This window comes from Pseudorca crassidens, chromosome 4, assembly GCF_039906515.1.
Source record: "Pseudorca crassidens isolate mPseCra1 chromosome 4, mPseCra1.hap1, whole genome shotgun sequence".
Lineage (NCBI taxonomy): Eukaryota > Metazoa > Chordata > Mammalia > Artiodactyla > Delphinidae > Pseudorca > Pseudorca crassidens.
The window spans coordinates 146919715-146945073 of record NC_090299.1 but is presented as its reverse complement, the minus strand read 5'-3'; the positions used below and the strand labels follow the sequence as shown (position 1 = coordinate 146945073).

General features: G+C 41.2%; 1 protein-coding gene across 8 annotated transcripts in view; it reads left to right on the top strand.

Annotated features, from left to right (window-relative positions):
- Positions 1–10187, top strand: part of HERC3 (HECT and RLD domain containing E3 ubiquitin protein ligase 3) — a 137501-nt gene extending 127314 nt beyond the window's left edge. For 7 of the 8 annotated variants that reach the window (XM_067736980.1, XM_067736976.1, XM_067736979.1 and 4 more), the window contains 3 exons: positions 5734–5917; positions 6377–6479; positions 8455–10187. In XM_067736980.1, coding sequence (XP_067593081.1) covers positions 5734–5917; positions 6377–6479; positions 8455–8663 — 496 coding nt within the window. In that variant the 3' untranslated portion in view covers positions 8664–10187. The remainder of the gene's footprint in view (positions 1–5733; positions 5918–6376; positions 6480–8454) is intronic. The other variant, XR_010943195.1, reaches the window with a different exon arrangement.
- Positions 10188–25359: the final 15172 nt, after the last annotated feature.

Genomic DNA, 25359 nt, shown 5'->3' with positions numbered 1-25359 from the left:
CTTACCGTTAACATTATAATTCATTTACTCAATTAAGTTTATTCTAATCTTTGCCAGTCTAGACCATGCACAAAACTCTTTTCTCAGCATTTCTTTTCCACATCATTCTATTGATATAACTTCCTTTTTTACCTTTAGATTTTTTCCCCTATGCTTTTCCTTGTTCTCTCTCTTTTAAAAATTTTTATTGGAGTATAGTTGATTTACAGTGTTGTGTTAGTTTCTGCTGTACAGCAAAGTGAATCGGTTATACATATATCCACTCCTTTTTAGATTCTTTTCCCATATAGGTCATTACAGAGTATTGAGTAGAGTTCCCTATGCTATACAGTAGGTCCTTATTTATCTATTTTATCGATATATACAGTAGTATGTTTATGTCAATCCCAGTCTCCCAATTTATCCCTTCCCCCTTCCACCCCTGGTAACCGTAAGTTTGTTTTCTACATCTGTGACTCAATTTCTGGTTTGTAAATAAGTTCATTTGTACCATTTTTTTAGATTCCACTTATAAGCGACATCATATGACAGTTTTCTTTCTGTGTCTGACTTACTTCACTCAGTATGACAATCTCTAGGTCCATCCATGTGGCTGCAAATGGCATTATTTTGTTCTTTTTTATGGCTGAGTAATGTTCCATTGCATATATGTACCCCATCTTCTTTATCCATTCCTCTGTCGTTGGACATTTAGGTTGCCGCTGGCTATTGTAAATAGTGCTGCAGTGAACATTGGGATGCATGTATCTTTTTGAATTATGGTTTTCTCCAGATATATGCCCAGGAGTGGGGTTGCTGGATCATATGGTAACTCTATTTTTAGTTTTTTTAAGGAACCTCCATGCTCCTTTTTCTCTTTTCCCTCTTTTTAACCTCTCTTGAGGACAAAATTACTTTCTTTTCCCTTAACAAAATGCATTTTCATTCCTTATACCTTGTTTTTTCCTTGCATACAAAGATGTTTCCCTTATTAATTTTAGTAGTTTTAATCACACATATTAACTAGAATTCTCAACTCTTAAAAAACCTTACTTTCTAGTGAAAACTAAGAAGTAAACAATTTTAAACTTTCCTTTATGTTAGCATCCTGTAGATTGACAAACTTATGAATACTGTTTATAATTTCTAAAAAACGTGCTTTCTTATAGAAAATTTCTCTGTGTGGCACCAAACATATTTATTAATAGTCCTGAATATCTTCTTTTCTCTGTAAAAGGAAGTCTATGTTTAGTAATTAATGTTTCAGTATATTATTTTATTTTGGAATGATCTAGATATTCAGTAAACTTCCATCATTTAACCTAATTTAGCAAAACTCTAAAGTTTCAAGTAACCATATATTTGGAGAAACTGTTTTTAAGTAGACATACCATAAAACATAATTATCCCTAAAGGGTTCACCTAAAAACTCTTATCTCATTTACACTTAATTTACTTATAAAAATTTCATCATACCAAGTTATTTTTCTTGCTGACAAATTTTGTAATAGAAATAAGATCTTAGTTGACTTTTAACAAACTTAGGTACAATAAAAGTATTATACTGAATGTCGATGACTCTGAAGAGTCTGTATTAATTAAACCAGCAAACTTAAACTAAGTTTAATACCAAATATTAATTTAATACTGAATATTTCCCAGATCATGTGAACCTGAAATTCATTTGGGTTAGTTTCTTTTATATTTCTGAGACTGTGTATAAGTGCTTAATTTCCTTTAAGCCAATGAAGTAGCGCTCACTTACAAATTAATTTTGGCAATAATACTATTCAGAAGTAAAGACGTGTATCTATAACATACACACAGGCATGTAGACAGATGTAATCGGAGATCTCATAGCTTCATTGTAAAACTTAGTCGTGAATCGGGTATTACAATATAAAACTTACTAGTTTATAAATAACAGTTGGAATAAGTTAAGTTTACTCGCTTGGGTTTAAAAGGCCTCTTTTTCCCTTTTTTCCCTCAGTCCCAGGAATTAAAGATGGTCTAGATAAGAGTAAGATAAGAGTTCTTGAGAGCTCAGGTAAGACATTTATCTCTCAAAGATGCAGGGAGAGAAACGCAAGGTCCTCCTAGAAGGACTTCATGCCCCGAGGGTCAGAATTTTGCAAGATGTTTTATCAAGCTGCCTTTCTCTAACTGCTTATGCAAAAACCAGTTTGGGAATGCCAAAAAAAGAGCCCCATCTTGGCCATTTCAGGGAGGATTTCCTTAATTCTTAAGTAAGTAAGTACTTGCAAGTGTAAGTTCTGTATAATATGTAAACCTGTCTGGGGTGTTGGTCAGGGGTTATCTGACACCCCTTTTTCTTCCGTTCGAGAGACTCTATTTCTCATTTTTAAATTGGTTTGTCAGAATAAAATCACTACTGAAAACTGTGGTGGGCCGATGTTCGGTTTGTGAGCTTAATTCTTCTAGGTGTCACCCTAGAGTCGTTTTAGCTCTTTTACGTGTCTGGGTTTCTCTTACTGGCAGCCTAAAAATGCTCTGGAGGCCCTGAGCACTGAATGGCCCGTTCTTATATGTGCGCCCCTGGCTGAATGAGGTTTTAAGGAGTGGCTTTCCCTAGGGACCTGCTGCACAGTGTGAGGACTTCCTCCACCACTCCCATAAATGCCTCAGTTGCCCGAGAAAGCTGTAATCGGCCTGGAGGAGCTGTGTGTCTTCTCTTTGGAGCTGAAAGCTCTCCTACGGTATCTTCACTTTTATTCTGACAAATCCTGTTAAGGTAGATGATTTGAGGAAACACATCAGGTCAGGCTCCTACCTAATCACCCAGTCTGAACCTTCCCAGTGTCTTTCAAATGAACAAAATCTTCCCATTCTTTCTCAACTGAGCACTTTCTCAGAATCTTACAACTGAACACTTTCTCAGTATCTCTTACAAAGGAAAAGACTTTTCCTTTATGCTTTTCCTTTATGCTGGTCTCAGCCTGTCAATAACCAGTGTTGTGATTGGTCCAGTCCTTGTGGTTCTGATATGATTGCAAGACGCCCTTCAGAAATAACCAGCAGGACACTTTGGAAAAAAAATAAAGGTATGTTACTTACAAGACCTGGAAATTACATGGCACGCCGGGGCCACACAGTAAGGTTGGGTCAAGGGTCGTGGAGAGAAAGCAAGAGAGTGGGAGTGAGGGTCTGGGGTTCTGCTTTTTTGGGGGCTTGACAGTGGGGCCCTAGGGTTTCACGGGCTCACTCTTTGTAAATTTAAAACATAAGAGTAGGAATTTAATGCGTGGGAAGAGAAAAAAAACAAGTGGCCCGAATGGTCAGTTATCAAAATCGACCAAGATCTTTGAAAGGAGCTTCAGCGGGGAGAGGCGGCCTGGCTGTGTGGCTGGTAGGGTGTTTATTCTTCTCCATTAGCTATCTTCTTCGAAGCGGATGCTTGCACAGCCAGAGCGCTTGCATTACAGAAAAAGGACAAGAAACCCCAAACTGTCAGGGCTTATACTACAGTTAGTTATCGGTGTAGATTGGTTAATTATTGGTGACCAGATCTGCCTGGAGGAAACCCAAAATGTTCACATTGTAGTTTTATGAAGTGTAGTATGTTACAGAGGATACGTGGAAGGTATCTGTCTTCAAAGTGTCTGATTTTTTTAATTTTTAGAAAAAAAAAGTAAATACACAAAAGCACTAAACTAATATGACAAACTTCTGTGTATCTATGATCAAAGTTTAAACAGATAGTATTTGCTTCAGGTTTTTTAAAAAAAGAATTACTGAAGCCATTGAAATTCTTTCTGTACATCCCCTTAATCCTGTTTCTCTCCTCTCACCCTCTTTTCCTACATAGACAAAACTCTTATGAATTTTATGCATATTCTTTCATGTTTTTGTATTTTTATGTGTATTAAGACAAAGATCTTTTTACATAATGCTTTTATTAAATACACACATTTTATATATATGTCCTATACATAATTTCATACTCACACACAAAATCTCATAGCCATAAACAATGTCATAATCACTAACATTTACAAGGCGGCCTCAGTTCTAAGAACTTTACATGTATTAACTCATTTAATTTTAATAATAGTCCCATAAGTTATGTACTCTTATTCTCCCCATTTTACAGATGAAGAGGGTGAGGCACAGAGAGATTAAATAACTTGCCCAAGGGTCACAAGCCATAAGTGTGGGAGCCGCTGTCTCTTATAGATAATGTTTGAAGTGTTAAAGAAACAACTTACATAAGTGCTATTATATTGTACTTAATATTCAAAAACTTGGTTTTTACTCAGCATTGTTCTTGAGATTCTTCTTTTCCTTTGGACAAAAATTCCATAAAGTGCTATGCTTTATGGTTTCCATCATATGACTTTACCGTCTCTTCTTTATTCTTATATTAATGCATATTTAGTTTTGTTTCTCCCAATTTTCTGTATTACAAGAGAATGCTGCAACGAACACCCCTGTACTTGTCTTCATGTGAGGAGTCTCTCTGGGGCACTAGCTGGTAGTAGAGTAGCTGGGTAAAAGGGTATTTACTTTTTCAGCTTTTCCAGATATTGGCAACTTTTTCTCCCAGCTGTTTATGCCTCAGTGCACAGATTACATTCCCACTAGTCAGAGATGGAATATACATACAGACAATGGCCAGACCGTATATGAAAAGGGAACTCTGACAGAGAAAGACAAATATCATATGATGTCACTTGTATGTGGAATCTAACCAAAAAAATGATATACATGAACTTATTTATAAAACAGAAATAGACTCACAGGCATAGAAAACGAACTTATGGTTACCAAAGGGGATGGTGGGGGGAGAGATAAATTAGGAGTTTGGGATTAACATATACACACTACTATATATAAAATAGATAAACAACAAGGACCTACTGTACAGCACAGGGAACTATATTCTACTGATATATCTTGTAATAACCTATAATGGAAAAGAATCTGAAAAAGAATATATATATATCATATATATATCGTATATATATAACTGAATCACTTTGCTCTACACCTGAAGCACAACATTCAAAATTAACTACACTTCAGTTTTTTAAAACATGGGTAAAAAAATCACAAACGGCCAAAACAAAAACAAAAACAAACCAGAACTCTGACCTGGAACCTGCAGAAACCTGCCCAGAAAACCAACTCCTTATCTACAGTAAGCAGCCCAGGAAGCCAGCTTGCTTTGAGTCAGGCTTGCGGAAGCCATTGTCGAAATTAGCATCTGACTGTTCCTTAGTGAGATGGAGCAGTTGTATTAAGACAGTTCTTTCCAGAGGTCATTAAGGGATTTATAGTAAGGTGTTAGGAAATTACCTTTTAAAGTGGGGGAGGATACAAATGTCAGATGGGTTTAGCTTTATTCATTTTTGAAGAGAAAGGAAGTAGTCTAGAACCATTATCTTAGACTTTTTCTTTTAAGCAGAAAAAGTCTTATTTTTTTTCTTCACTAAATTATGTAGGACCATAAACAAGATGAAAACTGGAACACCTCAGGTAAAATAAAGTCAGTAGTGTGGTTCCACCCACCTGGCCCCCTCCCCTTCCTTCTTGCCTCCCTGCCCCCAGATCACCGGAGACCCCCTTGGTGGAATCCTAGGGCTGGGTGGTAACCCACAAGATGCTGTAGGATGCCTCCTGGTGAGAGCATTTGATGAGATTTTTCATCTCTCTCAGCCTCAGTTATAAGGGGAACTTGATACATTCTACAAGACTTCGGGCTAAACGTATTCTATTTCTTTGGTCTCCTGGCAGGCAGGAATTTGTGGATGCTTATGTGAATTATGTCTTCCAAATCTCAGTTCATGAATGGTACACAGCTTTCTCCAGCGGCTTCCTAAAGGTGTGTGGTGGCAAAGTGCTTGAGCTCTTCCAGCCTTCGGAACTGAGGGCCATGATGGTGGGGAACAGCAACTACAACTGGGAGGCCCTGGAGGAGGTAAGCCTAAAAGGTGCGGTCTGTCCCCTCTGAGGGGGCAGCACAGGCCTGGGCACAGCGCCCGGAACCCGGTCTCTTTCTTTTTTTTTTTCTTTTTGCGTTACACGGGCCTCTCACTGCCGTGGCCTCTCCCGTTGCGGAGCACAGGCTCCGGACGTGCAGGCTCAGCGGCCATGGCTCACGGGCCCAGCCGCTCCGCGGCACGTGGGATCTTCCCGGACCGGGGCACGAACCCGTGTCCCCTGCATCGGCAGGCGGACTCTCAACCACTGCACCACCAGGGAAGCCCCCCCCCCCCCCCCCCCGGTCTCTTTCTTAAGTATTCTGTGGTCACGTAGGATTTGGAGGCCTCCTGCATCTCGGTGGTTATTTCTTACTCTCCGGTGCAAATGCTATACAGATGTCCATTTGTAACGTTCTTCTGGAAGATAATTTTTTTCTTTCTGTCTTTTTGGGCAGACTGCCATCTACAAGGGTGATTACTCAGCCACACATCCCACTGTGAAACTATTTTGGGAAACATTTCATGAGTTCCCACTGGAAAAGAAGAAGAAGTTTCTCTGTAAGTAACATCAGTGTGGTATCTGTCCACATTTCAGTTTTGCATTTGGTATAGGATGGTATACTCCGTGGTGAAGTTCAGCTCTTTTAAATGGTAAAGGGCAAGTAAGGAAATATATTTACATTTTTTGTCTTAGTGATATCTGAGGCGCAACAGAGGTGGTTAAGCCTTATTTGTTGTGTAACGGGGTGGGTTGCATGAAAGGAAGAAAAGCATTTCAGTGATTTTTAATTGCTCTAAAAATACTAGTTATTTTATATGAAGGTGATTCCTTTAAGTATTACATTGATGAAATCGAATTGTTTGGATTAACCTCCCTTATCTTTCTAGCCTTTTGAAAATATTTGTGTCTACTGCAGATGTCACTGGGGAGATGTGATTTATAATAGCTTTATTGAGATTTAATTCACACACACATACTGTTACAATTCAGCCATTCAAGGTGTACAGTTCCGTGGTTTTTAGTATATTCAGAGTTGTCAAACTATCGATTAATTTTAGAACACGTTCATCACCCCCAGAAGAAACACTGTACCCATTAGCAGTCTTCCCCCATTTCCTCCCAGCCTCCCACCGCTTACCAATCTGCTGTGTCTCTGTGGATTCGCCCGTTCTGGGTATTTCATATAAATGGAATCGTACAATAAATGGTCCTTTGTGACTGGCTGGATGACGTCTGAGAATGGTAGTACATTTGCAAAGGAAAATGAAGCCTAGTTTACATGAGCAAATTACCCTTTTAAAAATAGTAGAAATCCTTGTGTCATTGTATAATCAGAGTCATAAATTAGCCATTGAACAGCATAACATTTTTATCAATATAAAATGAGAAAAACAGAGTTTGAAAGGCAGTCTCTTTTGCTTTATAAGAATGAGCATATATTAGTATTAATGCGAGATTTACCCCCAGATTCTACTGCTCCCATGGAGTAAGGATGAGAGGAAGCGGAGATCTTACAAAAGAATTCCTAAAAGGAGCCCTGCTTCCCCCTCTGTCCGGTTACGTGGGCCCTTGAGAAATAGCGGCATATGAGTCAGGATGACAGGATGAGATTTGCCAGTGGATCTTGTGGGACTGTGACAGTCAAGAGGCGCTTGCCCTTGGTCCGGGGATTTCCTTAAAAGATGTTTTTCTGTTCAGAGACCATTGGACTTTCATAAATGTTTATTAACTTTACAGATTTGGCAAGAATGTTTATGTATCATAGCCTCAGGTAGTGACAGGTTGTCTGAACGTGCTCCTTAACTAATGATTTCATTGTATCGATAGTTAATTTTCCAGCAGTTCAACAAAGAATGTTATCTAGTGCTGGAAAACGGGAAGAGACAGCTGGGTTGGTCTTTTTTTTCCCCTCCAAGTCACAAGTGTGTCCCAAGAGGGAAATGTCTCATATAGTGTCAGTGTCAGATCTTCTGGTTTAAGAGAAATGGAGAGACAGGGAAAGGCAAGCAAACAGATCCCAAATGGAAATTCACCAGCCAAGGGGGTATAATCACAGACACTCGAGGGGAGAGGGGAGACCCTGAGGCCCCATGGTCTGCAGTTTTCTTCCGGGTTTCTGAGGTCAGCCCTCTTCCTAGGTCAGCATTTCCCTTCCTCTTTGATTGTGTGAAAGCTCATGACGTTTATGAGGCCACACGTTTCACTGAGGCCATTTTTTATTCGGGGGCATTTCTGAGCATCTTTCCATTGGATGGATGCTTTGTGCCAGTGTATAATTAGGGTCTGAAATGAGCCAATGAAAAGTACAGACTTTTTATCCATATAAAACCAAAACACAGGGCTTGAAAGGCAATCTCTTGCTTTATAAGTGAGCATTTATTAATATTAATACGACACACACTGGCACAAAAAAGTGGTTGTACTTCTCACATGAGCCACAGGGTGTCAGCCCTTCCCTTCTGTTCCTCCCTGGGCCGCAGGGAGCCGCTCCCCATTTACCTAGCTGGTGTCTCCCGTTCTCTCTCTCCGCAGTGTTCCTGACAGGCAGCGATCGCATCCCCATCTACGGCATGGCCAGCCTGCAGATTGTCATCCAGTCCACAGCCAGCGGGGAGGAGTACTTGCCCGTGGCCCACACTTGCTACAACCTTCTCGACCTCCCCAAGTACAGCAGCAAAGAGGTCCTGTGTGCACGGCTGACCCAGGCCCTTGACAACTACGAGGGGTTCAGCTTGGCCTGAGGCTCCCCAGCTTGCCCCTGATTCCCCTTCCTTCCTCCACGTCCACAGTGAGGCCCATACAGAAAATCATGGGGAGTGAGTTCTGTTTTTTTTTTTTTTTTATTGTATAAGTGGGTTGGAACTTTTGAATCCTGAACCTGATTGATGCATTTCTGGGGTGGTAAGCAGTGTCCTTTTTGAAAAATCAGGGGTTAGGGATGGGGTGAAAAACTGGCCCTTGTCTGAGAAGCGATTTTGTTTCTAAACGCAGTTCCCCATTGTTCCTTGCACTTGTGACTACGCTGTACTCTGCTGGATAAAAGGGCAGTGGATTTTTAAACTCGCATTCCCCAGATGTCTCTCTCAGCCCTGACCTTTCCTCATGACGCTTCCTTGTCTTCCTGACTTCTCATTCCTCTGCAAGAATGATTTGACTGACCTGTCCTTTCTCACCTGCACGTGCAGAACATCTCCTTTCTCTGCAGCCTTGGAAATGCTCCTGGCTTGTTGCCGTCCAACCCTAAGGACTAAGGAGGAGAGGATTACTTCAGAAATTCCCAAGCCCAACGAGCTGAATCCGGGTCCGTGACTTTGGCGGAACTCTTGCGAATTTATGGGAGCCTTTCGTAAACCTGCCTTTTGCCTAAAAACACAGTTCTTGAGGGACTGGCCATCTCCCCACGGCTCTGCCTATTCCCGGCCCTCCTCAAAGGGGTGCAGAGCCGCGTAGCTTCGCAGCTGAGCCGACCTCGGTCTGGTGGCCCCGCCAAGCCCTTTTGACAACAAGATGAGGTAACAGGCCCTCACCCTCTGGCATCATTTTGCTTTTGGAGCAGGTTGCATTAATCTTCTAAGGAGTGTTTTCTCCCAGAAAAGTAGAATAAATTTCTTATCCTTTTCCCTATCACTTTCTGTCTCTCCCACTTCATCTCTCCTCCCACCCTCCTACTTTTCTCTTCACTTCATCCTATTCTCTGTTATCTGACTTAATGTCCCTTCCTCTCCTCTCCTCCTGGTGGATGCATGCAGGCTATTTTCCTTTTCTATTTAAATTGCAGAATTTCTACTCAGATTTTTTTTTTCCTCTTCCCTAACTGCTAAGACTTAAGGACATTCTTTATCATGGAACTTTTGTTTATTGCATTTGGAATGTGTGTTTACAGTGGGATTTCAGGAGGGATTGTGTTTGAAGCAAATATACGTATTTCAGAAATCATGACACACTCAACCTTCTTCATCATGGGATCAGAAAATTCTACATGAGCAAAGAATCCATGTCAGCCTAACTTTAAATTCCTAGTCACTAGAGAAGAGACTTATTTATATAAAATGAAGTATTTATGAACCGTGAGACAGCATCAAACCTCACTGAAGGATTGTAGATTTTTTGCTTTTTGTTTTTAAAACTTATTCCAATTGCTAAATTGGTAGTTTTTCAGTCTTTATAATACAAGATTAAAAAAGATATAGTTATATGAAATGTTTATTTTCTATGTGTGTGCCTATAGTTCAATATTATGCAATAAATTTGCTGTTTTAATGTAACCAGAACTATCTCTTCTTGTACTTGCAGAATGGGTAGCTTGCTTTCAGTAGAAGAATTAAGTCATCTACCCGAGTAATCTAATAGAAGGTCAAACTTGCTTCCTGCCACAAGAGAGTAGAACCAACTGCTGGGAAAATGAAGAGGAAAGCAGGGTAGGGGGGGAACATATGGCATTAAGGAGGGCTGGGATTTCTGAAGCTTCTGATGGGTGAAAAGGCATTTCTCACGGAGGAGAAGGCCTTAGCAAGGGCTTGAACATGGGGAAGTATTTAAGGAAGGGCCAGGAACAATTCGAAGGGAGGATCAGAGGAAACAGAATAATGGTAAATACGAGTGGGGAGAAAGACAGTAAGTTTGGGGCTGAGGAACCAGGCTAAGCCTTGGACCTTCAAAATGTTCAGAGCCTTGGGGTGGGGGAAGGAGGCAGTGATATGAGTTGAGCCTGGTTTTAAGGAAATGCGGATAAGGGTACTTGTGTTGGAATGGAGTGGGAAGGACAGCAGCTGAGAGCAGTGGGGGGCGGGGGGGGGGCAGCAGTGGAAAGAGAAGAGCTGTGCGCAGGAGGGACGGGAGGAGGGGAGGCGATGGGAGCCTTCAGGGAAAAGGAGGAATTAAAGGTGAATCTAAGACTTAGTAATCTAATGGCTGATGCTAATTAGCCCACTTACACACAGCAAAAAATATGTTCAATAAGTTTTAAAAATTACCATGTACTGTTTTTACCAGACTTAATAGATGGTTTAAAAGTGGTAAAGAGAACAGTAGCTTTCCATTAATAAGTTCCATGCAACAAACACTTAAGAGCATACATAAGTGCTCAGTTTGCAGGACAAAAAAAGCCTGTTACCTTTAATTTTGAATGAAAATAGCCAAGTTATTTTAAATTTGAGGGGGGGGCGTCCTTCAGAATCCTCATGCATGGAATAAGGAGATTGGACCAGATGATTCCTAAGGTCACTGAGCTCTAAAATTCCTGTACATACAGATGCTCAATAAATTCCTCTAAATGTTTCTTGCATGAATGAAATTCTGTGCTGCTTTTCTAAAAACGGTTTTTCTGGCATATTCTCCTCTTCTTTCCTTTATCACTATTGCTTTAGAAGACTCTTCAGGTAGGCATTTCTAGATTTACCTACCTGCCTACCTACCTACCTTCCCTCACCTGCAGACAGACATTCGGAAGTTTCTTCAGTTTTCAGAAATGTACCTATTTATTTAATGAAAAAAATCTCATTAAAATAAGGCCACTTGTGGTGGGTGGATTTAATGACAGTGTAACCAGGCGATTTAGCCAATTGTGATAGCTCCCGCTCCGCCTGGAAGCTTCTTGACCAGAAAGGAAGGTTCTCTATTAATAATCCTGGAGAGCAGGGTTGGCAGCTACAGCCTGTGAGCTAAAGTGGGTTTTACATTTTTAAAAGGGTCTGGTCTATAAAGCCTAACAAACCATGTCAACATCTGGCCCTTTACAGAAAAAGACTTGCCCCAACCCTTTGAGACCAGACTTGCAGGAATCACAGTAAGAGTTGATAACTTACTTACCGAAGTGTCAGGAGGAGCTCGGTCATAGCTGACGTTGAACTAGAGAGACATGTCTGGGCCTTTCTGCCGCAGGGGTAAGCAAAGCAAGCTTTGTCTAAGATTAACCCACAGAAACAGGCACCGACGGTGGCCAGACCGCGCACCAAGCATTACCTACGCGCTGTTCAGTTTCATTGCTACCACTGCCCTCCTGGCTCGACCGTTCACTAGCTGTGTGGCCTTGGGCCACACAGCTAACCTCTCTGGAGCTCATTTTCTTCGTATTTAAAATGGGAATAAAAATAATGCCTCCCTCATGGAGTTGTAATGAGAAGTAAATGAATTAATTAATGGAAAGCACATAGAACAGTGCCTAGCACGTAACAAGCTCTCAGTAACTATAATTTTCATTCTTATCCCAGTTTTTCGCATGAAGAAATAAATGTTTAGAGGAAATAACTTGTTCACTGTCACAGTGGTAGGACGTGAACTTGACCATTCCTCTATATTACGCCCAGCTGCTAGGGTGGGCAGCAAATTTGACCAGGGATGGATAGCTAGAGATGAGGTTTGCCTAGAGCCCAAATCAAAAGACACGTTGTGATGTGGCAGGTGACTTCCCTGACCACCCGTCTGCAAGTGGGCATAGTGCAATAAGATTTGTTTTCGTGCCACTGTGCAGTTCAGTAAGGCAATTCTATGATCATGAGACCAAAATACTGATCAGATGTGTGGCTTCTCTGTCATCTGCTGTGGATCTCACTGGAGCTAGTGTCTGTGGGCATTTAGCTGTCAGCCTAGTACCTGTTGACTTCTCCCAGACCATAGTTTGGAACTGATGGTCAGAGTAGAGTCCAAGTTGGTGAACATGTGGAGGTGTGCTAGGTGAGCGGTGTGCCTGGAGAGGGCATCGAAGGGCCGTGCCCATTCCCACATACCTTGCTCTATGAATCCCTTCCATCTGGCTGTTCCTGAGTTGCAGGACTAGAGGTGATGCCACCAAAATGGCAGTGCAGGATACCCAGCCTCCATTCTTCCACAAAGATCAACACTTAGCCGTCTATCCATGAACAAAACCAGCTCTGGGAGAGCTCTGGAGTCCACTTAAGAAACTTCAGTAATGCAGTTGAACATAAAACCTGAGAATAACTATACAAAAAGGGGACGACACCTTCATTCTGCCTGCACCATCCCATCCCCAAAGCCGCAGTGCTCACCACCAAGAGGGAGTGCCCAGCTAGAAAGGGGGACCCTTCACTAGGAAAGGGGGAGTGGGGTGAGTGACCAGCTTCCCCTGCCTTTTGGGGCACCTCACGAAGGTCCCCCTTCAGTTTCACCCTACTCACTCAGAGATTGGCAAAGCTGAGACACACAGAAAGGGGGGACAAGGGACAAGGAAGAAAAAGCAGGGGCTCCCAGAAGCAGGCACATAGCAGGAGCAGCTGTGGTTCCGAGACACCTGCTCCACAGACAAATCCAGCAGCTTTCACCACTGAAGAAACCAAGAGACAGCACAACCACCATGGGCCCCACAGGTATTTGCATTCACGGACATCAGCCACCTCAGCCCCTACCTGTTTATCTCCTTCCCAGCCTGCCCCACTCTGGCCCCTGCTAGAGCCCAGGCCTCCGCGTGAGCACAAGACACCAGCCTACAAGCCCCATCGCCACGTGTGCACTTGGAGCTAGCCCCTCCAGCCGCGCACTTGCACACTGCCAGCCTGACACCTGATGCTGGCCTCCGCTGTGGTGTGCACACCCGGGGGGAGACTGTGCAGCCACAGGAGAACGTGCAGACAGCCAGGGACCCTGGCAGCTGCCAGCGTGCCCACAGTTGGCCCTGGCCCTTGCTGCCTGCCCTGGCACCCACCACTAGGTGTGTGTCTGCAGCCGGCCCCTGCCACTACATAGGCATCTGTAGCTGATCCCTGCAGCGGAGTGCGTACACACCGTTGGCCCCGTCCACCACACCGCCTGTCCTGGTCCTCGGACCAGGGGGTGCTGCTGAGGACCCCAAGCACCACTGCAGCCTTTGTGGACTCCCTGCAGCATTCATCAGAGACCATTCAGTTGCTGACGCTATGGACCCCAGCAACCTGAGCCACAGAGAGAGCACGCCCCTCCCCCAACCCACTGCTGCCACACAACCCCACACTTGGTGCCCTGGGGTCACGGCGTGTTGCAGTGTGCTCCACCAACCCCTGCGGCTGTGAAAGTCTTCACTTACCAAAGCCAGTCCATAAAGTCTGGAAGAGGTGACTGCTGCTTCAAATGCAGACACCTGTGAGAGGCTAGAGGGATCCTGAAGAATCAGGGAACTAGGTCTCCACCAAAGGAGTACAGTAAACGTCCAGGAACTGGCCCTAAAGAAATGGAGATCCAGGAGATGGCCTGATAAACACTTTAAAATAATTGTCTAAAGATGCTCAGAGAGCTACAAGAGAACAGAAAAACACTAATGATACCTGGAAAACAGTACAAGAACAAATAAGATGTACATCAAAGAGACAGAAGATCTGAAAAAAAATTTTGGAGTTGAAGAATACAATAGTTGAATTGAAGAATTCAAGAGAGACCTTCAACATCAGACCTGAACAAGAAGAAGAAAGAATCAGTGAGACAGACCAATTGAAAGTAGCCAATCAGAGGAGCAAAAAGAAAAAAAGAATGAAAAGGACTGAAGAACACCTATAAGACTTAGGGGACACCATTAAAAGAAACACTGTACGTATCATTGGAATTACAGAAGGAGAAGAGGTGGAGAAAGAGGTAGAAAGCTTATTTAAAGAAAGAATGGCTGAGAATTTCTCTCTCAAACCTGGGAGAAATTTGGACTTCCAAGTTCATGAAACTAATAGGTTTATTTTCAATCTAAAATGATCTCCTCCAAGATACATTAAAAAAAACGGTCTAAAATCAAAACCAGAGAATTTTTAGAGCAGCAAGAGAAGAAAAAATCTCGTACAAGGGAACCCCCATATGGAAATCAGCAGATTTCCCAGTAGTGACCTTGCAGGCCAGGAGAGAATGGGATAATATATTCAAGTACTGAAAGAAAAAAAAAATCTGCCAACCAAGAATACTTTACCCAGCAAAGTTGTCCTTCAGATATGAAGGTGAGATAAAGACTCTCCCTAACAAAAAAAAATTGAGGGAGTTCACCACCACTAGACCTTACTTACTAAGAAAGCTGAAAGGAATTCTTCAAGCTGAAATGAAAGGATACCAGTTAGTAACATGAACACATAAAAATATACAACATACTGGTTAAGATAAGTATGTAGTCAGATTCAGAATACTCTAATACTGTAACGTGGTAGTGTGTTCATTACTTAACTCCGGTATAAAGGTTAAAGGACAAAAGTATTAGAAAACTATAGCTACAATAATTTGTTAATACATAATATAAATTGTGACATCAGAAATATAAAAGAGGGAAAGTAAAAGGGTAGAGGTTTTGTATGCAATCAACATTAAATTATCAGCCTAAAATAGACTATTATAAGTTGTTTTATGTAAGCCTTATGGTAATAACAAAGCAAAAGCCTACAGTAGATTCATAAAAGATAAAGAGGAAACTAAAGCATAATCACTATGGAAATTCATCTCACAGAGGTAGGCAGAAAGAGAGGAAGAAAGTAACAAAGGGACTAAAAAACAGCCAGAAAACAAAAAGATGGCATTAGTAGGTCTTTACCTATTAGTAATTTCTTTAAATATAAATGTATTGAATTCTCAAAAGACAAAAGAGTGGCTGGATGGATAAAAAAACAAAACTCAACTATATGCTGCCTCCAGGAGACTCACTTGAGCTTTAAGGACACAGACAAGCTCAGAATGAAGGTGTGGGAAAAGATATTCACACAAGTGAAAACCACAAGAGAGCAGGGATAGCTATACTTACATCCGACAAACTAGACTTTAAGCCAAAAATGGTAACAAGAGACAAAGAAGATCATATAATGACAAAGAGGTCAATTTATCAAGAAGATTTAACAGTTGTAAATATATAATCACCTAACGTTGGAGCTAAATATATTAACAAAATACTAACAGATCTGAAAGGAGAAATAGATGACAATACAATAATAGTTAAGGACTTCAGTATCCCACTTTTAACAAGGGATAGATCATCCAGACAGAAAATCAATAAACATTGGACTTGAACCATACTTTAGACCAAATCAGTTAAACAGATATATACAGAACATTCCATCCAACAGAAACAAAACACACATTCTTCTCAAATGCACATGGAACATTCTCCACAATAGGTCATACCATAGGTCACAAAACAAGTCTTAGCAAATTTAAGATTGGAATCATACCAAGTATCTTTTCCAACCACAGTGGTATGAAACTAGAAATCAATAACAAGAAGAAAGCTGAAAATTTCACATACATATGGAAATCAACACACTCCTGAACAAACAATTGGTCACAGAGAAAATCAAAAGGAAAATAAAAAACACCTTGAATCAAACAAAAATTAAAACACTTCATACCAAAACCTGTGGGATGCATCAAGAGCAGTTTTAAGAGAAGTTTATAGAAATAAACGTCTACATTAAGAAAAAAGAAAGATCTCAAACAACCTAATTTTACCCTTAAGGAAGTAGAAAGAGAAGAAACTAAGCCCAAAGTTAGCAGAAGGAAGGGATAATATAAATAAATGAAATAGAGACCAAAAAATTATAGAAAAGATCAATGAAATTAAGAGCTTGTTTTTGAAAGATAAAATTGACAAACTTTTAGCTAGATTAAGAAAAAAAAAAGAAGGGCTTCCCTGGTGGTGCAGTGGTTGAGAATCCACCTGCCAATGCAGGGGACACGGGTTCAATCCCTGGTCTGGGAAGATCCCACATGCCATGGAGCAACTAAGCCCGTGAGCCACAACTACTGAGCCCGCGTGCCTAGATCCCATGCTTCGTAACAAGAGGAGCCACCACGATGGGAAGCCCGTGCACTGCAATGAAGAGTAGCCCCCACTCGCCGCAACTAGAGAAAGCCCGCATGCAGCAACAAAGACCCAACTCAGCCAAAAATAAATAAATTTATTAAAAAAAGGGAAAAAAGAGAAGACTCAAATAGATAACATTTATAAATGAAAGAGGAGACATTGCAATGGATACCACAGAAATACAAAGGATCATAAGAGACTATTACGAACAATCACACACCTGCAAATTAGATAACCTATAAGAAACTGATAAATACGTAGAAACAGGACACTGTAAAACTCTCAGAGGAACTCACAGAACACTCTTTGACATAAATCGCACAAGATCTTTTTTGATCCACCTCCTAGAGCAATGAAAATAAAAACAAACAAATAGGATCTAATTAAACTTAAAAGCTTTTGCACAGCAAAGGAAACCATAAAAAAAAACGAACCAAAAAAAAAACCCCTCAGAATGGGAGAAAGTATTTGGAAACAAAGCAACTGACAAGGGATTAATCTCCAAAATATACAAGCAGCTCATGCAGCTCAATATCAGAAGATCTAAACAGACATTTCTCCAAAGAAGACATACAGATGCACATGAAAAGATGCTCATCACTAATTATCAGAGAAATGCAAATCAAAACTACAATGAGGTGTCACCTCACACCAGTCAGAATGGCCATCATCCAAAAATCTACAATAAATGCTGGAGAGGGTGTGGAGAAAAGGGAACCCTCCTACACTGCTGGTGGGAATGTAAATTGGTGCAGCCACTATGGGGAACAGTATGGAGGTTCCTTAAAAAACTAAAAATACAACTACCATATGACCCAGCAATCCCACTACTGGGCATATACCCTGAGAAAACCATAATTCGAAAAGATAAATGCACCACAATGTTCACTGCAGCACTATTTACAATAGCCAGGACATGGAAGCAACCTAAATGTCCATTGACAGAGGGAGGAATGGATAAAGAAGATGTGGTACATATATACAATGGGATATTACTCAGCCATAAAAAAGAACAAAATAATGCCATTTGCAGCAACATGGATGGACCTAGAGACTGTCAGTGAATGAAGTAAGTCAGACATAGAAAGACAAATATCATATGATATTGCTTATATGTGGAATCTAAAAAAATGGTACAAATTATTTACAAAACAGAGTCACAGATGTAGAAAACAAACCTTATGGTTATCAGGGGATAAGAATGGGGAGGGATAAATTGGGAGATTGGGATTGACATATACACGCTACTATATATAAAATAGATAACTAAAAAGAACCTACTGTATAGCCGAGGGAACTCTACTCAGTACTCTGTAATGACCTATATAGGAAAAAGATCTAAAAAAAGAATGGATATATGTATAACTGATTCACCTTGCTGTACACCTGAAACTAACACAATATTGTAAGTCAACTATACTCCAATAAAAAAATTTTTTAAATGAGATGTAGAAGTCAGAGGTATAAAAAAAAATCAACTGAATCATTTAGAGGAAATTTGGCCATAAGATGAGCAGATGATATATTTTATAAGAATAGCTTAAGTTCTTTAAAACTTATTATTCTCATAACCATACTTAAAAAGTATGTTTTTGAAATCATGCTCACTAATACCCAATAAAGCTCAGGATGTGTGTGAAAAAAAAAAAAAAAAAACTTCATGGGACTTCCCTGGTGGTCCAATGGTTAAGACTCTGCCTTCGAATGCAGGGGCTGTGGGTCCAACCCCTGGTTGAGGAGCTAAGATCCCACATGCCTCGTGGCCAAAAAAACCCAACAAATCATAAAACAGAAGCAACATTGTAACAAATTCAATAAAGACTTAAAAAAATGGTCCACATCAAAAAGAATCTTAAAAAAAAAACTTCAAATGTCCATCAATTAAAAAACCCCAAAACTTAGAAACATACAACCTACCAAGGCTGAATCATGAAAAAAATAGAAAATCCAAACTAGTAATGAGGAAGGAGATTGAATCAATAATCAAAAACCTCCCAATAAGAAAACCATAGACCAGATGGTTTCACCAGTGAATTCTACCAAACATTTAAAGAAGAATTAATGTCAATCCTTCTCAAACAGGGAACACTCCAAAACTCATTTTATGAGGGTAGCATAACCTTGGTACCAAAGCCAGATAAGGAAACTATAAGGAAAGATAACTACAGACCAATATCCCTGATGAATATAAATGCAAAAATTCTCAACACGGTATTTGCAAACTGAATTCAATAGCACATTAAAACAGTCGTACACCATGGTCAAGCAGGATTTATTCCTGGAATGCAAGAATGATTCAATGTATGCAAATCAATAAATGTGATACATCTCACTAATAGAAGGAAAGATAAACTCATATGATCCTTTCAATAGATGCAAAAAAAGCATTTGACAAATGACAACATCCTTTCATGATTAAAAAAACTCTCAACAAATTGGGAACAGAAGAAACATACCTCAACATAACATGATAAGTCCACAGCTAACATTATACTCAATGTTCAAAAGTTGAAAGCTTTTCCTTTAAGATCAGGAACCGGTTAAGGGTGACCATTCTCACCCCTCCTATTCAACACAGTACTGGAAATCCTAACCAGAGAAATCGGGCAAGGAAAAAAAGACATCTAAATCAGAAAGGAAGAAGTAAAACTCATTGTTTGCAGATGATATGATCTTATATATAAAAAATCCTAATGACTGCACCAAGAAAAGCTAGAACTAATCGAGGAATTCAGTAATGTTATAGGACACAAAATCAACATACAAGAATCAGTTGTGTTTCTATATACTAACAATGAAATATCTGAAAAAGAAAAAAAGAAAACAATCCCTTTAATAATAACATCAAAAACAAAATATTTAGAAATAAATTTAACCAAGGAGGTGAAAGATCTGTACACTGTAAACTACAAGACTCTGGCAAAAAAAAAAAAAACCAAAAACTGAAGAAGACACAAAGAAATGGAAAGAGATCCTATGTTCATGAATCAGAAGAGTTAATATTGTTAAGATAGCCATACTACCCAAAGCCATCTATAGATTCAATGTGATCCCTATCAAAACCCCAATGGCATTTTTCACAGAAACAGAACAAATAACTTTAAAATCTGTATGGAACCACAAAAGATCCCAAATAGCCAAGGCAATCGTGAGAAAAAAGTATAAATTGGAGGCATCACCCTTCCTGTTTCAAAGTATACTACTATAGCTATAGTAGTAACTATTTCAAGGTATACTACAAAGCTACAGCAATTAACATAGTATGGTACTGGCATAAAAAAGAACAAATAGACCAATGGAACAGAGTCAACAGCCTAGAAATAAACCTTTGCATATATGGTTAACTGATATTTGACAGGAAGCCAAGAATACTCAATGGGGAAAGAATAGCCTCTTTAATAAATGATGTAAAAAAAATAAATACATGAATGAATGAATGTATGATGTTGGTAAAACTGGATAGTCAAATGCAGAATGAAATTGGACCCCTATTTTACACTATTCACAAAAATTAACTCAAGATAAAGACTTAAACACAGGACCTGAAACTAAAACTCCTAGAAGAAAACATAGGGAAAAGGCTTCCTGACGTTGGTCTTTGCGATGATTTTTGGATTTAACACCAAAAGCTCTAGCAACAAAGACAAGACTTGATAAGTGGGATTATATCGAACTAAAATAGCTTCTGCACAGCAAAAGAAACAACCAACAAATAAAAATGCAAACTATGGAATGGAAGAAAATATTTGCAAACCATATATCTGATAAGGAGTTAGTATCCAAAATATGTAAATAACTCATACAACTCAATAGCAAAAATAACCAAACAATTTGATTTTAAAATGGGCAGGAGAACTCAATAAATACATTTTCAACTAAGACATACAAATGGCCAACAGGTACGTGAAGAGGTACTCGGCATCACTAAACATCAGGGAAATGCAAATCAAAACCACAAGGAGATATTCATCTCACACCTGTCAAAATGGCTATTGTCAAAAAGACAAAAGGTAAGTGTTGGTGAAGATGTGGAGAAAAGGGAACCCTTGTGCATTGTTGGTAGGAATGTAAACTGGTATAGCCACTATGGAAAACATTATGAAGGTTCCTTAAAAAAATAAAAATAGAACTATCGTACGGTCCAGCAATCCCACTTCTGGGTATATATATATCCAAAGGAAATATAAACAGGATCTTGAAGAGATCTCTGCACCCCCATGTTCATTGAAGCATTATTTACAATAGCCAAGATATGGAAACAACGGGTCTGTCAAAGGATGAATGGATAAAGAAATTGTGGTGTATATATACCATGGAATATTATTCATAAGAAAGAAGGAAATCTGGCTATTTGTGACAACATGGATGGACCTTGAAAGTATTATGCTAATTAAGTCAGAGAAAGACCAATACTGTATGATCTCACTTATATGTGAAATCTAAAAAGCCTAACTCATAGAAACAGAGTAGAATGGTAGTTACCAGGGGCTGGGGAGTGGGGAAAACGGGGAGATGTTGGTCAAAGGATACAAACTTCCAGTGATAAGATAAATACATTCTGGGCATCTAATTAACAGCATGGTGATCATAGTTAATAATACTGTACTATATACTTGAATGTTGCTAAGAGAGTAGATCTTAAATGTTCTAACTACAAAAAAGAATGATCATTATGTAATATGATGGAAGTGTTAGCTAATGCTATGATGGTAATTGCTTTACAATATATTAGTGGTTCAAATCAACCTGTTGTACACCTTAGACTTACACAATGTTACATGTCAATCATATCTCAATAAAATCGGAAAAAATAAAGGAGAAAACAGCCAAATCACTGTTAACTGGATGATGGAGAGAAAGGTGGAATGAAGGAGGGCATACAACAGAACGTCAAAACAGATTTGAGGTGCAGCCCAATGAACAGAATGTTTTGTGTTAGGGTCAAGCACAGAAGAGGAAGTATATAAAATCAAGGCTAATACGCAGAATTTTATCATTTCCTCTCAAAAAGAAATGTAAGCTTTGGTCGTCTCCAGTTTTCTTTGGCTCTTAAAAATGGAGCCAAGCATATTTTAAAATATGCTTAGATATCTCTAGAATATCTAAGAACATGATGCCCATGTTGCCTTCGTACTACTTAGCTGGGGTTGCTTGAGTTACGAGTCTTCTGGTTTGTGAATGTCTTCATTTTTAAGAGATGCCTTCTTGGGGCATTGATAGGCGCACTGGCAGCCTCCACCTGCAGACTTATCTTGGGGAACAGTATCTCACAAAGCTGAAGAGGAGCTTGTGGTAAGGAAGACAGTAGGTCCTCATGTCTTCAGAAGAGGTGAAAACTCTCCTGCAGATTAGATCAAGGCAATTCTCCAGTTGGATGTGACACAGAAGCTACCACCACGCCTTTCCAACCCAGGTAAGGAGGGACTGGTTAACCTCCCTCGTGGAGTGAGAGACAGGGATATGCAACAGAATAGGTGCTGGAGGACGTGTCCACCCCATCGTGGGCAGATTCTCTGCATCTGTATTAACAACAGCCTCTCCCACGGATTAGCTGATCCAGGCTTTCGTGTTTTATTTCCTTCTACTCCTGAGTTATGTGTGGCATGGAGAAAATTAGTTCAGATGTCAGCATTTTTTTTTCTTCCAAGAGTGGCTGGATGCTTGGCAGGGTGCACAATCATACGGTCTTCAGATCTTTTAAAAGCTGATTTTCCTGGGCCTAACCCCGGGGGAACTGGATACAATCTCTGGTTATTATTGATTCAGTTCCCATGGGTGTTGAACTTCCTGAGAAATTAAATAAGATCTAAAACGCACACACATACACTCCTCAGGTGAAGGGAAACTCTAAACCAGGTTAGTTTCACGGTCACCTTGTTTTTAGGATTAGGAGAAAAAGACAGCCAAAGAGCAGATTTGGAAATAACGCCAATGCCTACAGAGGCCCGGGGCTCCTGAGAGCAAAGGTCAATAGCGAGCGCCAACTAGGTACTGGCTCGTGGCCCCACAGGGACCGGCCTGCCACTGCCAAAGGCTTCTTGTTGTTAAAAACGTGTCTCCTGACCTTTCGTGCCTGGGCTCTCCCAGGAGCTCAGATGCTGGTATAGCAGACTCAAGGGCTCTCAAGTTCAAGTTTAGCAGACTGTTCGGAGAAGAGATCTGGAGTTGCTGAATTTATGAGGTAATGGGGGGCAGGGCCTCATTCAATGAGAGTGGAAGGTCATTTGAACCCAAAGCTTGCTCTGCTGCTGGCCCGAGCAGTGGCACCCCGACTTTGCCCCCCTGGCGCTGATGAGGGAGTGGAGGATGACCCCAGGCCCCCTCCCAGTCTCAGCCTTGTCCACGGGCTTGGTGAAACCTAGGATGCTAATGAGGGGCCTGCCGAAATCAGAGCAGCTCTTCTCCCTGGGGTACGCTTCATTTTTAGTTGTTTAAAAATACAGCCTGAGGGCTTCCCTGGTGGTGCAGTGGTTGAGGGTCCGCCTGCCGATGCAGGGGACACGGGTTCAAGCCCTGGTCCGGGAAGATCCCACATGTCGCGGAGCAACTAAGCCCGTGCGCCACAACTACTGAGCCTGCACTCTAGAGCCCGCAAACCACAGCTACTGAGCACACGTGCCACAACTACTGAAGCCTGCATGCCTAGAGCCCTTGCTCCGCAACAAGAGAAGCCACCGCGATGAGAAGCCCGCACACGGCAACGAAGAGTAGCCCCCCCTTGCCAAAACTAGTGAAAGCCCACGCACAGCAACGAAGACCCAACACAGCCAAAAGTAAGTAAATTTATAAAAAAAATTAAGAAAAAAGTAAAATAGATAAACAAGGGCCTACTATCTACACAGGGAACTATATTCAATATCTTGTAATAACCTATAATGGAAAAGAATCTGAAAAAGTATATATATATAAAACTGAATCACTTTGCCATACACCTAAAACATTATAAATCAACTATGTTTCAGTTAAAAAAAGTAACAGTTACAGAAAAATAACAATATCTCAAAATATCTTACCAAGAAGTACTCAACGCTGTAGAACCAGAAGCATGACAAGGATTTCTCAGCATCTTTGAATTGCTTTTGAGAAATTAAAGGAAGATTCAAACGTGTGGAAGATATGAGTTTCAGAACTCACAGTAACATATGATTTATACACACAAAGGCTCAGCTGAGACATGGAAGTCCAGAGGTCTCGGATTTGGGTCTTGCTGCGTTTTGCACCGGGCCGCGTTCCCCGGAAGGTGCTGCACAACTCGGATCCACCCTGCGGTACAAGCCTTGTCGATGGAGAGGAGCAGTGAGAAGCAGGCTGTCCACAAGCCCAGCTCCTGCCAAACCCCACTTGTCGGCCTGCCAGCCAGCATTCTGAAAACGCATTTGGGAATTTCTACTTTCAGCTTTTACTGAATATGAAATCCAACTGTGTATTTATAGCCTTGGTAAGCTGACCCAGCTTAGGGATAACCCCGATACATTTTGTCTTACAAGATTCAGAATCCATGTCTAGAGGGGGTAATAATGAGGCCATTGAAAGGAGTGACGAGGACTGTCCTCCTCTCCCAGCCTCCCCCAGTCGGTCCCTGTTCTGAAATTCCCATTCAGTTCGTCCAGAGTGCTGCAAACTGATAGAGTAGGAGCCAAAACATTTCCAGGGGAGTCGGGGAGGCCGTCTGGAGGGCCATCAGGCTTTTAAACAGGCTGTAGAAGCTGGTGTACTTGGGCCAGCATCACTTTCTGGTCACTCGGAGGGGCGACAGCAAAACAGGACTTAAGAAAATGAAGGGTCGCTATATACTGCTTGCCACTTCTGCCTCAGTTTTATTACTTTGGACCCAGTGTTTCAAAAGGTAAGTTACTCAGGCGAGCTTCAGTGTTTTTTTAAAAATTTATTTATTCCATTTATTTTATTTTTGGCTGTGTTGGGTCCTCGTTGCTGCACGTGGGCTTTTCTCCAGTTACTGCGAGCAGGGGCTACTCTTCCCTGTGGCGCGCGGGCTTCTCACTGCAGTGGTGCCTCCCGTTGCGGAGCACGGGCTCTAGGCGCGTGGGCCTCAGTAGCTGCAGCACGCAGGCTCAGTAGTTGCGGCTCGCGGGCTCAATAGTTGTGGCTCGCGGCTCCAGATCGCAGGCTCAGTAGTTGTGGCGCAAGGGCTTTGTTGCTCTGCGGCATGTGGGATCTCCCTGGACCAGGGCTCAAACCCATGTCCCCTGCATTGGTAGGCGGATTCTCAGCCATTGCGCCACCAGGGAAGCCCGAGCTTCAGTTCTGACAGAACGCCAGGCCCCTGTGCCGTCAGCAGTGCTGCGTCTTCATGCTCCGAAGTCAGACATCTTAGTTCAAATCCTGGTATCAGTACTGGGACAGGGTCCTTGCTCCAAGCCTTAATTTTTCCTTTTTTTAATTTCATGTTTAGTACACTCTGAATGTGTACTTGAGTCACTTCAGTCAGGCGTCTGTAACGCATGCAGCTTAAAGAACACCTGTGGGCCTAACCTCCACCGACCACGAGCTACTCACCTCACACAACTGCAACGTGCCTTTTCTTCCATGTCACAGTTTTCTGGTGGCCTCATTAGCTTCAGAGTAGTGACTGGTTCACATATTTGCCTGTGATGGCCTCCGAGACTTTGGAAATGTACTTAAACAGTTGTTTTTCTTAATGCCTTTCTTTCTGCACCCCTCCAGCCCCT